At 41.0% G+C, this 12,809-nt stretch overlaps 1 protein-coding gene across 1 annotated transcript in view; it reads right to left on the reverse strand.

Moving 5' to 3' along the window:
• Window positions 1-12,809, reverse strand: part of THSD7B (thrombospondin type 1 domain containing 7B) — a 273,934-nt gene that overhangs the window by 102,728 nt on the left and 158,397 nt on the right. The window contains exon 12 of the mRNA XM_074145144.1: window positions 3,173-3,367. Within this exon, the coding sequence (XP_074001245.1) occupies window positions 3,173-3,367 (195 nt within the window). The remainder of the gene's footprint in view (window positions 1-3,172; window positions 3,368-12,809) is intronic.

Below are 12,809 nucleotides of genomic sequence, written 5' to 3' on the forward strand. Positions count from 1 at the left end.
ATTAATTAACTGAAGACTTACCTAAAAACTGTGTTTTCATTATAATGACTTTGAATTTTGATATGTTCTGTAATAAGTCCTTCGCTTCTTAAGTAATGACTAATTTTATATGTAGAGTCTATGATTACTTACAAAGTGAAATGAATAATGCTATTAAAAACTGAGTGGGAGGCAAGCAAATACTTAGCAAACAATTAGCAGATTCCCACTAAATGACATTGTTAATGAACTTTTATAATGAAGCCAAAGCATTCACTTGAGCATAGACACACAGAGCGATGAATAAGGAGGTACAACTCATGCGTGCTTACAGAAAGGCGAAATACAAACGGACAAAGGAGTCTTAACAGCATGAAGGACTTCCCAAACAGCACCTTACATAAATCCTTGGACAGAGTTCACTTCATGTGGATGAAATTTTTTTCAAGGCTTCTAGCCAGCTCCAATTTTCATGAAGTTTTATGCAAAGGCAGGTTAAACACTAATCTCATTGACTTCTCCTTTTGAACTGCGGTCAAACCAAAACCAGTGTCTGATTTGGTCTTCCCTCGCTGATCTCTGGGGTGTTCCCACCCCAGCACCACCTGGGACAACCACAGCATGTTCACCACTTGATTTTTAGGACACCTTTGCAGGGAGCAGGCTGAGACCACGAGCTCCTTCCTGGTGGGAGGAAGGAAACCCAGCAAGGTCATATGGGAGAGACTGCTGGTGGTTGGTCACAAATGCAGTGGGGGTGATGAGACAAGCCATCAAAACCTGAATATCAGAAACCATTCTTGGTCCACTTACTTGAATGGAGCTATGTCTGATGTAGAATGGTGGAAGGAAGGGGAGAGGTAGGACCGTACTGTTTTGTAACTATCACAGATGCCCATAAAGAAAATTCAGATTTAAAACTACCTGGAAGTAAGTATTCACTTAATTCCTACATATTTTATATAAGATCAGGCACCTGTTATTCTGATAGGGATAGAGGATTTCTACTACTATAAACATACAGGCATTGATATAGAGAACATTTTAGAATAAGCTCTTCGGCAGAAACAATAGAGCATTGTATAATAATGATTTTTATGTAAAAGAGAAATCTTTATCCTTTAATGAGCCATACTGATGAACAGCAGCTTGACGCCATTACATCTGTATACTGTAATTGTTAGTTACTAAAAACTTGGATCATTCCAAGAGTAACAAACTGAATAACAAGATAGCCAGGCAGCCAGGTGCAAGTGAGCCTAGAAGAAAGAAGCAGTGGTAGCCACCATACTTTGCTACCATTCAGCTCCCAGGCATTATCACAGCAGATATTTTTACAGCAATGTTAGTATTTTACTCCATAGCAGAAGTCTTTGAAGTTTCACCTCTATTAATGGAGCAAACTCAAGGCAGCTACACCATAGCTCTCAAACACAACACGGAAATATGAAAAGATGTGAGTGTTCAGGATAACAATAACAGTAAATTTCTTGTAAGCCTTCTGAAAACAGTATAATTCATTTTGATTTGATTTAGCTATGTGTGTGTGGGAAGACAACTCCCAACAAAACAAGCAGTTCCAAACAATGTTACAGAGTTTTAAAGCTTTTCAGTTAGGTCAGCATTCAAATAACATAATAATAAACCACGACAGTGAGTATGGGAGACTGCTCTATGAAATGGTTTGAACTGGAGTGTTTAACAAATACATATAAAAGACCAAAGAAAACTGTTTTAATGATACTGTTTTTTCTTTCTTCATGGTATTAATTTGCCCTGTTGAATTACTGGATACTGCTGAGCACAAAACTCCCAGTTTTTAACTTCATTCAGATTTCAATAGTCTTAAACAGAAAATCACACTGATTTTCATTCTTGTATACATATTTGTTGCGTGCTTCCCAGAGTAATATGTCAGATAAAATTGCAGAATGCATAGCCTGGAGAGGGTGGAAGCAAGGACAGGTAGCTTGGGAGGAATACAGAGAAACTACCTGAGTTGCCACGGATCAGCTTAGGAAAGCTAGAACCCCGATAGAATTAAATCTGGCCAGGGACATCAAGAGCAACAAGACATTCTATAAAAGGTGATAAAAGGAAGACTAGGAAAAATGTGGGCCGTCTCCAGAAGGAAATGGTAGAACTGGTCACCAGGAGAAGGCTGAGGTACTCAAAGACTTTTTTGCCTCAATCTTCACTGGCACGTGCTCTAGTCCCACCACCCAAGTCACTGAAGGCAAAGGCAGGGACTGAGAGAATGAGGTACCGCCCACTGTAGAAGACCAGGTTCCAGCAATCCCAAGCACAAATACAGGCTGGGCGGAGAATGGCTTGAGAGCAGCCCTGAGGAGAAGGACTTGGGGGTGTTGGTTGATGAGAAGCTCAACACGAGCCGACAATATGTGCTTGTAGCCCAAAAAACCAACCATATCCTTACCTGAGTCAAAAGAAGCATGGCCAGCAGATCAAGGGAGGTCATTCCACCCCTCTACTACTGTGTCCAGCTCTGGGGCCCCCAACATAAGAAGGACATGGACCTGTTAGAACGGATCCAGAGGAGGACCACAAAGATGATCAGAGGGCTGGAGCACCTCTCCTACAAGGACAGGCTGAGAGGGTTGGGGTTGTTCAGCCTGGAGAAGAGAAGGCTCTGAAAAGACCTTATTGTGGCCTCTCAGTACTTCAAGGGGTCCTACAGGAGAGATCGGGGGGACTCTTTTATCAGGGAATGTAGTGATAGGACTAAGGGGCAATGATTTTAAACTGAAAGAGGGGAGAAATAGATTAGATAATAGGAAGAAATTCTTTAGTGTGAGGGCAGTGAGACACTGGAACAGGTTGCCCAGAGAAGCTGTGGATGCCCCATCCCTGGAGGCATTCAAGGGCAGGCTGGATGGGGCTTTGAGCAACCTGCTCTAGTGGGAGGTGTCCCTGCCCATGGCAGAGGGGTTGGAACTCGAAGATCTTTAAGGTCCCTTCCAACTCTATGATTCTACAACAGCTACTGTTTTACTTGGTTTATGTCTAAAAATGGCTTTCCACCGAGTTTTTCTGCATTATTCTCATACCAAAATGTGTATGCATAAAGCAGGCGATGATCAGTACCACATGAAAAATCATTTAAGGATGATCCTCATTCTGTCTATATTTTCCTAAAACCCCAACAACAGTCCACCAACATCCGAGATTATACCTGTGAGTGACCGTCTCCTACTTCTAGTTGATTCACAGTCAAAGGAGCATGCCGTAAATTTGGACCAGGGGGTAAATGTGCAGTCATCTTTGCAGGGAACGTGACACTCCTGTACAAGAGACGGCATAGCTCCTGCCCACCGCAAGCAGTCACTGACGTCAGCAGAGTCGTCGTACTCCGACAAGCATGTAACATCTGGAAAGTAAAGGTACAGAAATCTTTATATTGTTATATACACAGTATTATACTCAATGCAGTCGGTACTTGTGTTCTGTGCATGATTCACTCTCCTGGGTTAACAGGATACAGTTTTAGGTCATTATTCATGAGTCACTCAAAGATGTGCTAAAAGCTTCACAAAACCATAAAGACACATTCTTGTTTGAGCAGTGTGTTATCTAAACAATGGCACAAATTCAGTATTCTCGAGGAGGCTGTCCTTTTAAGGGTTGGGGCAACAGTTTAACCAATGATACACTGTATGATCAAATAAGAAAATACATAACACTGCAACTATGTGCCATAAAGTGTATTTGTTCAAGGGCAGGATTCCCAAGCTGTGATTCACACACTACCCACACTGAACTGAAACTGCTGCAAAACAGAAAAAAAAAAAAAACAAAAAACAAACAAACTAAAAAAAAATATATATATGAAAAAGCTTCCTCCTCCCAAACTGCCATCTTTTCTATATTCCAGATGAAGGGAACAACTGTTTGAACAGCTTTCCCATAGGGAGGTGACCTCTGCTCTGCCTGAGCAGCTGATGCTGCAGCTAAATGCTTCTTGCAGCAAGGTGTAAACACCAGGTCTGCCCCCTCCAAACTGAGTTCCCTAAATATTGTGCTGCCCCTCATGCTCTCCCTCTCTCTGGCCATAGAAACCTTCGAGTTTCTTGCATAAATGGAGATGTTTAGGGGGAAAGGCATGAGTGTTCAGCCCACAGCCATGATAGAAAGGGGCTGCAGCCGCTGTGCTTTGCTAGAAGCCTGCTTTTACGGTGCACGATAACTTGCTATAAGAGCACTACTGAATGAATCCATTAACAGAAAAATAAAAAAAATAAAAATAAAAATGTTCTGTGGGTCTCAGCTGAGGACAGTGTCACTCTGCCCAGCTCCATCCGACCTGAAGTGCCTTCGCGCGTGGGCAGCGGCAGAGCCCCTGCGCACGTACCAAGTGTTACCATCACACACAGCTCTATTGAGGCCGCAGCCCACATTCAAATTCCATGTCTTCCTCTGGTCCCCTGCCCACAGCTGTCTCTAAGACTGGGCCACGGCAATTAGGAAACAGCAGGCACAGGGCCAGACTGGGGCCGAGGTCTCTGAATTTGGACAGAGATGCCTTTGGGGCCAGGTGAGAGTCAAACAGGGTTTGCAACAGCACAGCCCAGGACTTAGATGTACTGATTTCCCCCCAGTTTTGTTTTAGGTCAATGCCCTCTTCCTTCAACACCTCTGTCCTTATTTTGGACTGTGATTTAATTTTTCAAGGTCGATAATGGCACTGTATAGCCATGATGGAGGAAAAAGGTATTAATGTATAAATTCGAGTCACAGGAAGCCTATAATAAAACTTGCTAAAGTTTCAATGATATAAAAATAAGTAATTATAATAAATAAAAATAGCCTGCACATCATGGAGTCTTTCATTTCATTAATAACAATTAATTCTCACAAAATCTCCAAGATTATAGGTTATTTGTATCCTACATTGTAGGTTAACCAAGCAAAGATAGGTCATGGCTTGATTAAAGTAATAAAGTCAGGGACAGAGTTAGGAATTGACTTTGGCCCCAAGAGTTTAGTCATGTCAGGCTCTCTGATTCACGCAATTCCACACATTGTATCACAAAGCTACAGAAGATGAAATTATTTAATCCAGATTTTATTATTTAACTTTAACAACCTGTAATATTATTTTATGGAGATTCTTAAATAATTCAGGCTTTTGAGGCTGCATATATTTTTCCTTGCTGCTAGCACTTAATGTAACTAGGAGTGCATGAAGAAAAAGGGAAAAATAACTCTCTGTTTTCTTTCAGTTAAAGGATTTACTGGGGTGTAACTCTGCAATGAATACACACGATTTTTGTTTTTTACCTACAGTACTGTATGGGAGCAAGGGATGGCTTGCCAACCACCTGGAAATAAAAAAGTATCTTATTAAAATGTAATTAGATTTCTAAGGAAAAAAAATCAGCATTTTGAAGAGCGTGCAAAAGGCAAGCAATTGTTAAAAGTCTCTTTAGACTCAAGTGACAGTAAATCAGCATATTAATAACTACCTCTAAATTGCTGATCCTCGCCTTTCACTTTCAGTCCTTGTGACCCTTCCTACCTCTCAACTCCGGCAGTCAGATACTCAGAGACATTCCCCTTCTCAATTACGAGAGTGCGAGGACAGAGGTCACCACTCGGTACAGGAAAGTAGGGTAATTGCCCTCTCCAGGAAGGTTAAACAAGTAACGGACTCTGATGCCCAAGGTCTGTGTAGCCTCATTACCTTCAGCAAGGGCACCAAAGACTCGGCAACACAAACATGGCCAAGTGTTTGCAAACCGTCTTCTCAGCGTCGCTACATCCGCTAGCGTCTGCAGGGACGTGAACATTACCGAAGCAATATTTGCAATTGCATAATAAACCATCATGTTTCAACGTTTACTACGATCTGACAGAAGACCACAATTCATTCCTGACATTTATTAATGGCAGCACAAGCGATGGAACTTCTAAAGCAGACGCTCCATGCTGCAATGAGTTGTTGTCTAATGGCCCCATCTTCTGCACAAATGTCCTTAATTTTAAGCATACAAATAATTCACTGAGTTCGCTGAGGCTATTTATGTGCTAAAAGCGACAGATATATAAGGACATGGGAGATCAGGGAAAATATTAAACAGAGATCATGGAGCTTAAAGAAATTAGTGGCAATAATAAACATAGGTAGAGGAAAGTTTTATTAAAACAACAAATAATATAGTTGTGATATATGCTATACATGTATAAGCATAGGGACAAGAAGGAGTTGAAAACAAGAAAATACAATGTATAGTCTAGTAAAAGACACAAGACCTAATGGAGGAAAAGAGGAGGATCTCCTGTGAGGTGATTTGGGACAGGCAGGTGGTTGAAAATACAGAATTGCATCTCTTCTCTACTACAGGAATTTTTATAAGTGCAGATCACAGTAACTCAATCAGGTCATTCCTGACAGAATGACAAAGCCTCAGTGTCAGCAAGGAGAGAAGGCATCAGCCAACGAGCAAGGAATCCAAAAAGCTTTTTCTGATGCCTAAGATGCTACCTAAAGCGCAAACATTCCTCTTGCCTCCCACTCTCCCAAACTTTCACACTTATCAATGCCAATGGTGTTATTTCCAAGCTGGTGGGCCCAGACAAGAACCTCTTTGGTGGCAGCTGCGTCACTTTTCCGGGAGAGTGGGCACTTCTTTTACATGCACAAAATAAAATGCCAGCCATGAACACCTGGAACCCTTCCACACCAACAACCCACACCTCCTCTGAACGGCCTAACCAGCACGATGCATTTCAGCCAGGTTAGGAGGCAATTCATGTCCGCTTGAGAGCCCGCAAGCATTTTCCAAGACAATGTCAATGCATGACTTCTTCAGTTTGAGCTGAGTTATCTTCACAAGCCTGAGCTTCATGGGCCTGATCTTTACAGCATGTCAGTCAAGAGAAATGGCAGCTTTCTGCTACCTGCTTACACTATGTTTGAGGCGAGCAGCATGAACTGCTGAAATAAATTAAATCTCCATTAGGGCATTTTAATGGATGGAGAAGGACCAGACAGGAAGCAGCAGAGCTGCCAGATCTGCTCCTGTGGTTTGGTCAGGAGCTAGTCACCTCATGTCTGTCTGCTGCAAACTTATTTCCCAGTTAAGTTCACTTTCACTTGTAAGAGAAAAATATTTTCAAATATAGGCACTTCTGGAAACAGAATGAGACAAATTTGCTTTCAGTAGAGCTTCAGGAAAGTTAGTAAAATTATTTATCCTCAGTGGTTTCAAACTACTGATTGGTTTGGCTCATGTGTGGTTTACATTGCATAAAAAATATTTCCCCGTAATCCTCCATTCTGTCACAATAGTTTTAAATAAACTCATACCGCAAAGCCATTTCTGCTATGTCAACATCTCTTGGTTGTTTGTTTTTTTTTTAAGTGGGATACCACCGGAGGGCAAATGCAGTCCATTTGCAGCCCCGTGCACTGAGAGAAAAAAAAAAGTAAAAATCACATAGTGACAATAAATCCCTCCTAGACATAACGTGTGATTTCTACCATCTTTGCAGCATTTAAAATGGACACAAACATATGAATAGAAACAGCTAATAACAGGACACTGCCAGATAAAGGGGTTTGAATTATAACATTGATTCCCACTAAGAGGGGAAATGCAGGATTTCCTTTTGAACTCCCACTATTCTTTCGTATTACCACCAGTCAACACCACCAAATTGGAATTAAACACTTGGGGCCAAGCTCCGGGGTGACAATTTAATGCAGTTCTGTTGATATAAAACAATGGCTGGCACAAAAAAAATAAATATATCCTCTCCCGTAATGATAAAAACAAGATCATGAATTAAACTGAAAGGTAACCAGGTTTAAAATGCTAAAATATCTTTTTTTTCAGGGCAGGGCTGGAGTTGTTTAACAGCCAGCATGAATACACCCGGTAAGGTACAACAAAAGTTAGCAATTAATATGAGCAATGAAATAGCTGCAGATGCAACCGCTTAGCTTCAAAGCCATAAGTCAAATGTTAAATGTACGGTTTGGGGAGGAAATTTCCCTTTCTGCCAGTACGGGGTCCTGTCGGGATACTGAGCAAGGACTGCCAGCGGGATACTCAGTACGACTGTCTCTGCCTTCTTGTTTTATATTTACACTCACAAGAGTATATTTGTATGCCATCATCTTAGCATATGGCACGCAGAAACATATGGAAGCTATATTCTTTAACTACATTTATCTTAAATTAAAACTAAATAGCAGGCACTTCCATAAACTTTTACACGGTGAAATCAAATGTTTGTATGCTGTCAAATTGCAGGCGCGCTGAATGCATCCTTAGATGACATTACATCCCCCCCAAAGAAGCACGTCAGCGTCAAACTGGGGAACTCAAGTGCTCTCCATAGGCACGTGCCTGACTTAAGAGCCCTACCGACGTTCCTAACAAAAGGAGTGTATTGAGAAAGAAATACTATAGGCATAGCATTGCATCCAATAGGGAAAGATAACATAAATATAGTTCCTCTTAAGTAAAAATCCAATTACAGACAGTCTTGGTAATCATATTCATTTACCAAAGTTATAATCAATTCTCCTTTAAAAATGCATTTCAACAGCTTCCACAGGGTAAAAAGCTGAAGAGTGAGAATATCAACTACCAGCCAGAAAAATTATATTGTACCATGGCACTTCAATTTGGGAAACCTAAATTAGTGGTTTCAAGACTCTGGAATTAAATGTCATTAGAACATCTGAAAACAATGACTGATAATTCCAGGAAAGTACACTCAGGCCGAACACTAAACCTAAAGCTATGCATTAGTGTAAATTAAATGACTAGACTTAGTACAGGAACAACAGGATGACCTATGAGGTTAGACAAGAAGTCTAGGTCCAAGAGGTGACACAACAATGTAATAGTGGTCTCTGGCTTCAAATTCTAAAAACGTGTGAAACACGAACCCCAGCACGCAAAGTCAAGGGAATTATTTTAATGTAGCTGTTCACCTTGTCATTTTTCAGAAAAATTCTCATTTTGCATTGCATAATTATTCTCATTACCCTTCAATGTAACACAATAACATATCGTTTCTTTTATGTATCACTACAGATAAGTGAAAAAGCAGTTCAGGGATAATACATTAGAAAAAAAGAAGAAAATAAGTTTAAGGATCCAGACTTGCTGACTATAAGCACAGTCTCATAACTCCTGATGACCTCATTTATTTTCTATATTGATGTTCCATTATACTTAGAATGAGTTTCTCCAACATCCCAGGTGGAATATTTATGTTATTCTTGGTATGTTAACGCAACCCCTAATTATAGAAGGAGACCAGAAGCAGACATAATAGAAGACAAAAGATAAGGCTCTTCTGAGACTCGAGTTTAAGTCTAAGGTCCTGATTCTGTAAGGACATAGATATACACTTCACATCATCACTGTGACAGTCCCCTTGGATGCAGCAGCACTCCCTGGAGTGAAGTGTGTCCAAAGTCTGGACTTACAGAAGCAAACCGTAAGATAACCATTAAAAGTAAGTCTGAGGAAAAGAACAAACGATGCCAGGAAGGACATCAGAGACACAAATCTAGTAAAAATGACTGAGGAAGAGCTGGAACAACTAGTTATGCAGCAGGGAAACTGGCTCTGAGATCACCAGTTTGCCATTTTGTAATTATTAATGATATTGACAGTAGTGCTAAAGGGCTAACAAACGCCACCGAGCAAACAGAGCACTGAATAAACACAGACCCCAACTAACCATAAACAAAACAGAGGAGCCCAAGATGAGGTTGGGAAGCAATAAAGATGGTAAATATCAACCGAAAAGATAAAGGAAAGCAACTGAAATGATTTGCATGAAAAGGGGCCAGAGAAGAATTGGGTACAAAAGCTGGGCATTAGCATGGAGAAGAGATTGTAGCAGGGGAAAGGGACAGAATTAGAAAGGAATTTAAAAAAGCACGCAAAACTGAAGATCCTTCTCAAGGCAAAATTACATGTTTTAGCTGCTCTTTGGGTTGGTTTCTCTCTCCAGCATTCCCACAATAAGACATGTATGTGGAGAAAAAGACAGGTTAATTTAGGTACAGGAGCCTCAGAAGAAGAGTCATCCCAGCTGCAGCTTTCTGGGGACCAGCATGGTGTGAGGTGACCTCCAGAGCAGCCCCCGCCGGGGTGTCCATCCCTGTGTGCATGTGTCTGGCCCAGCTGTGGAGCTCCTCTGTGGCTATGTCTCATCAGCATTCACCAGACGGAAAGGGATGAAGAGGTCTGTACACAAGGTCTGAATACCAGAGGCGCCATCTCCCTCCCACACCGTTGACTCTTCATGGCTCGGAGCCTCTCAGCCAACACCACAGTGCGAGCAGAGCACGAGAACGGAGCAGTTTGTCTGAAAGGGATTAAATATGTCCAGGGCTGCATACTAAAACCAGTAAAAGCAGCGCAGACTGACTTCAGCCATTTAAAGCCTTAAACTGGACCCACCTCTCTTCCATTTTGCTTCTCAGAGTACAATTTTTCTTTGATACTTACAGATGAGGCTATCGATTATTTGGTTGGGAATATATGATTTGAATCACTGAAAGAACTGAGCTGTACATATCAATTTTGCCAAGCTATGTGACCTGATGTTTTAATTCCTCCTCAGCTGTGAACCAAGACTGCCCACTGTTTAAGGAAGAGAGAAATACATTGCTATACAGCCCATCCCTCCTGAATGCAGAACACGGGATTGATACATTAATGTCTAGCACCATTTTCATTTTAATACAAGTGTTTTCTTATTGTAAGTGGTTCACACTCTGCCTGGCTAGAAAGACAAAATAATATGATTTTTTAATGTTTCAAATTTACTTTGGCCAGAGAATAACTGCAATCTGAGTGCTTCCACATTATGCAATCAGTCTAAGGAATCTTTCACAATTTTTCCCTTTTTTTCTAACGTTATTATAGGTTTTGAATTGCTTTTACTTTCATTTTCTATTAAAAAGAAAATCAATGGAAGTGCATTAGATGATTAATGATAGAAATTATGCTTCTGCTCCTTTCAGAGAACATAACAAAATACAGAAATATGCTTCCTTTTTTGCCTCTTTCTGTGGCCCACAATTACTAAAATTACTCGAGTTCAATTTATTTGTAGCACCAATCATCAAGTTATATTTAAGATTAATTATTTATTGCGCAACTTGAAAATAAAACTAAGACATCCTGTTATATATACACACATTGAGACCACAGTAAATAAAGAGAATCAAACATGCCAAATAACACAAGAGAGAGAAAATGGAAAACAAACACAACATTTACAGTATTTCCAGTAACTCAAGTTGGAAAATCACTTTGCTGACTAAGAAAGCACTGTCTGTCTTTTGAAAGCTCTGCTTCAGTTATACATTCACTGGCCAGTGTTTTTAGTGATAACTGGATGAATTTACAATCTCATGTAGCCTTTTTACTCCAGCCAGGTCTAGTTCTTGGTAGCACCCCATGGTTACCTTTCACGACAGCAGTAGAGCACTCAACACCACAGCCAGCCCACATGGCAAACCCAGCCTTAGGAAGGTCTCAGAAGACAAGTCTGTGAACTTGTCCAGCCAAACGTTCATGTCAGTCTGAATTTTTTGGGTATTGGGTTTGACAAAATTATCCACCTATGTCATCTTTCAGATAACTGGGATAGGATGAAGGGTAATGGCTTCAAACTAGAAGAGGGTAGATTTAAATTACATATTAGGAAGAAATTTTTCACTGTGAGGGTGGTGAGACACTGGAACAGGTTGCCCAGGGAAGCTGTGGCTGTCCCATCCCTGGAGGTGTTCAAGACCAGGCTGGATGGGGCTTTGAACAACCTGATCTAGTGGGAGGTGTCCCTGCGCATGGCAGGGGGGTTGGAACTCAATGATTTTTAAGGTCCCTTCCAACTCAAGCCATTGTATAATTCAAAAACATTGCATTACATTGGTTTAGGAAAAAAACATTTGAAAATCTTGCTCTGGAAGGCAGGCACTCTGCCATTCACTCCATCTATCTCTTTACAGTAAAGTGCAGATACTCAATCCAGAACATAACATGAAGACACAGACATATTTGCCGCTCCCCTAACATTATATTTAAAACATTACAGTCCAAGGTAACACCTAAAGATTTCAATCTACCCTTTCTCCTCAGGTCCCCACTCCCCACCTCTGGCTCTTCTCATTTTGGCATTCAAAACTCCTCGTTGCTCTTGGTGGGTCAGGGACCAGCAACCAAGCCGCTGTGGACATGTATGGGCCCTTCAACAAGTTTTCAACTCATCTTGATGCCTCCTGCTCTCGCCTGCTCCTTCTCCTCCTCCCCCAGTTAATTCTGTTGTTAATGCCCAAACCCTATCCAACCAGGCCTGCTCCAAGTCCGAAGTAAGGCAGCTCAAATTAACCTGCTCTTGCATAGATCTCCTCATTACAAAAAGCAACGCTGTCCATTGGGGTGGATTCATCACATTTTCTCCAAAATTCGTTATTTGCTCACCGCCTGGCCGCACAGCTAACATTTAAAGGAGAATAAACAAGTCTGTCTGAAATTATCAGTTCCTCCCTGAAAGTACTGCCTGCGTATTGTATCATTGCACCTAAGAGAAGATATACAGATTTGGACTGGCGTAAAGTAAGACCAGAATGTGGTCTCTTCTATTTATCTGTATGTTTAATTAACCGTGCTTTTCCAGAATTCAGACCACTATGGCATTTTACAGCATACAGACTTGTCACCTTTATCAAAGTCCAAAACTGCAATTCAGAAAGTAGTAACATGGAAATCTGGAAACCCCCTCATCACTTTGAACATTCCACTCATAGAAACTGCTGTTAAATTTTTCTAAAG

The sequence above is a fragment of the Numenius arquata genome, chromosome 3, assembly GCF_964106895.1.
Source record: "Numenius arquata chromosome 3, bNumArq3.hap1.1, whole genome shotgun sequence".
NCBI lineage: Eukaryota > Metazoa > Chordata > Aves > Charadriiformes > Scolopacidae > Numenius > Numenius arquata.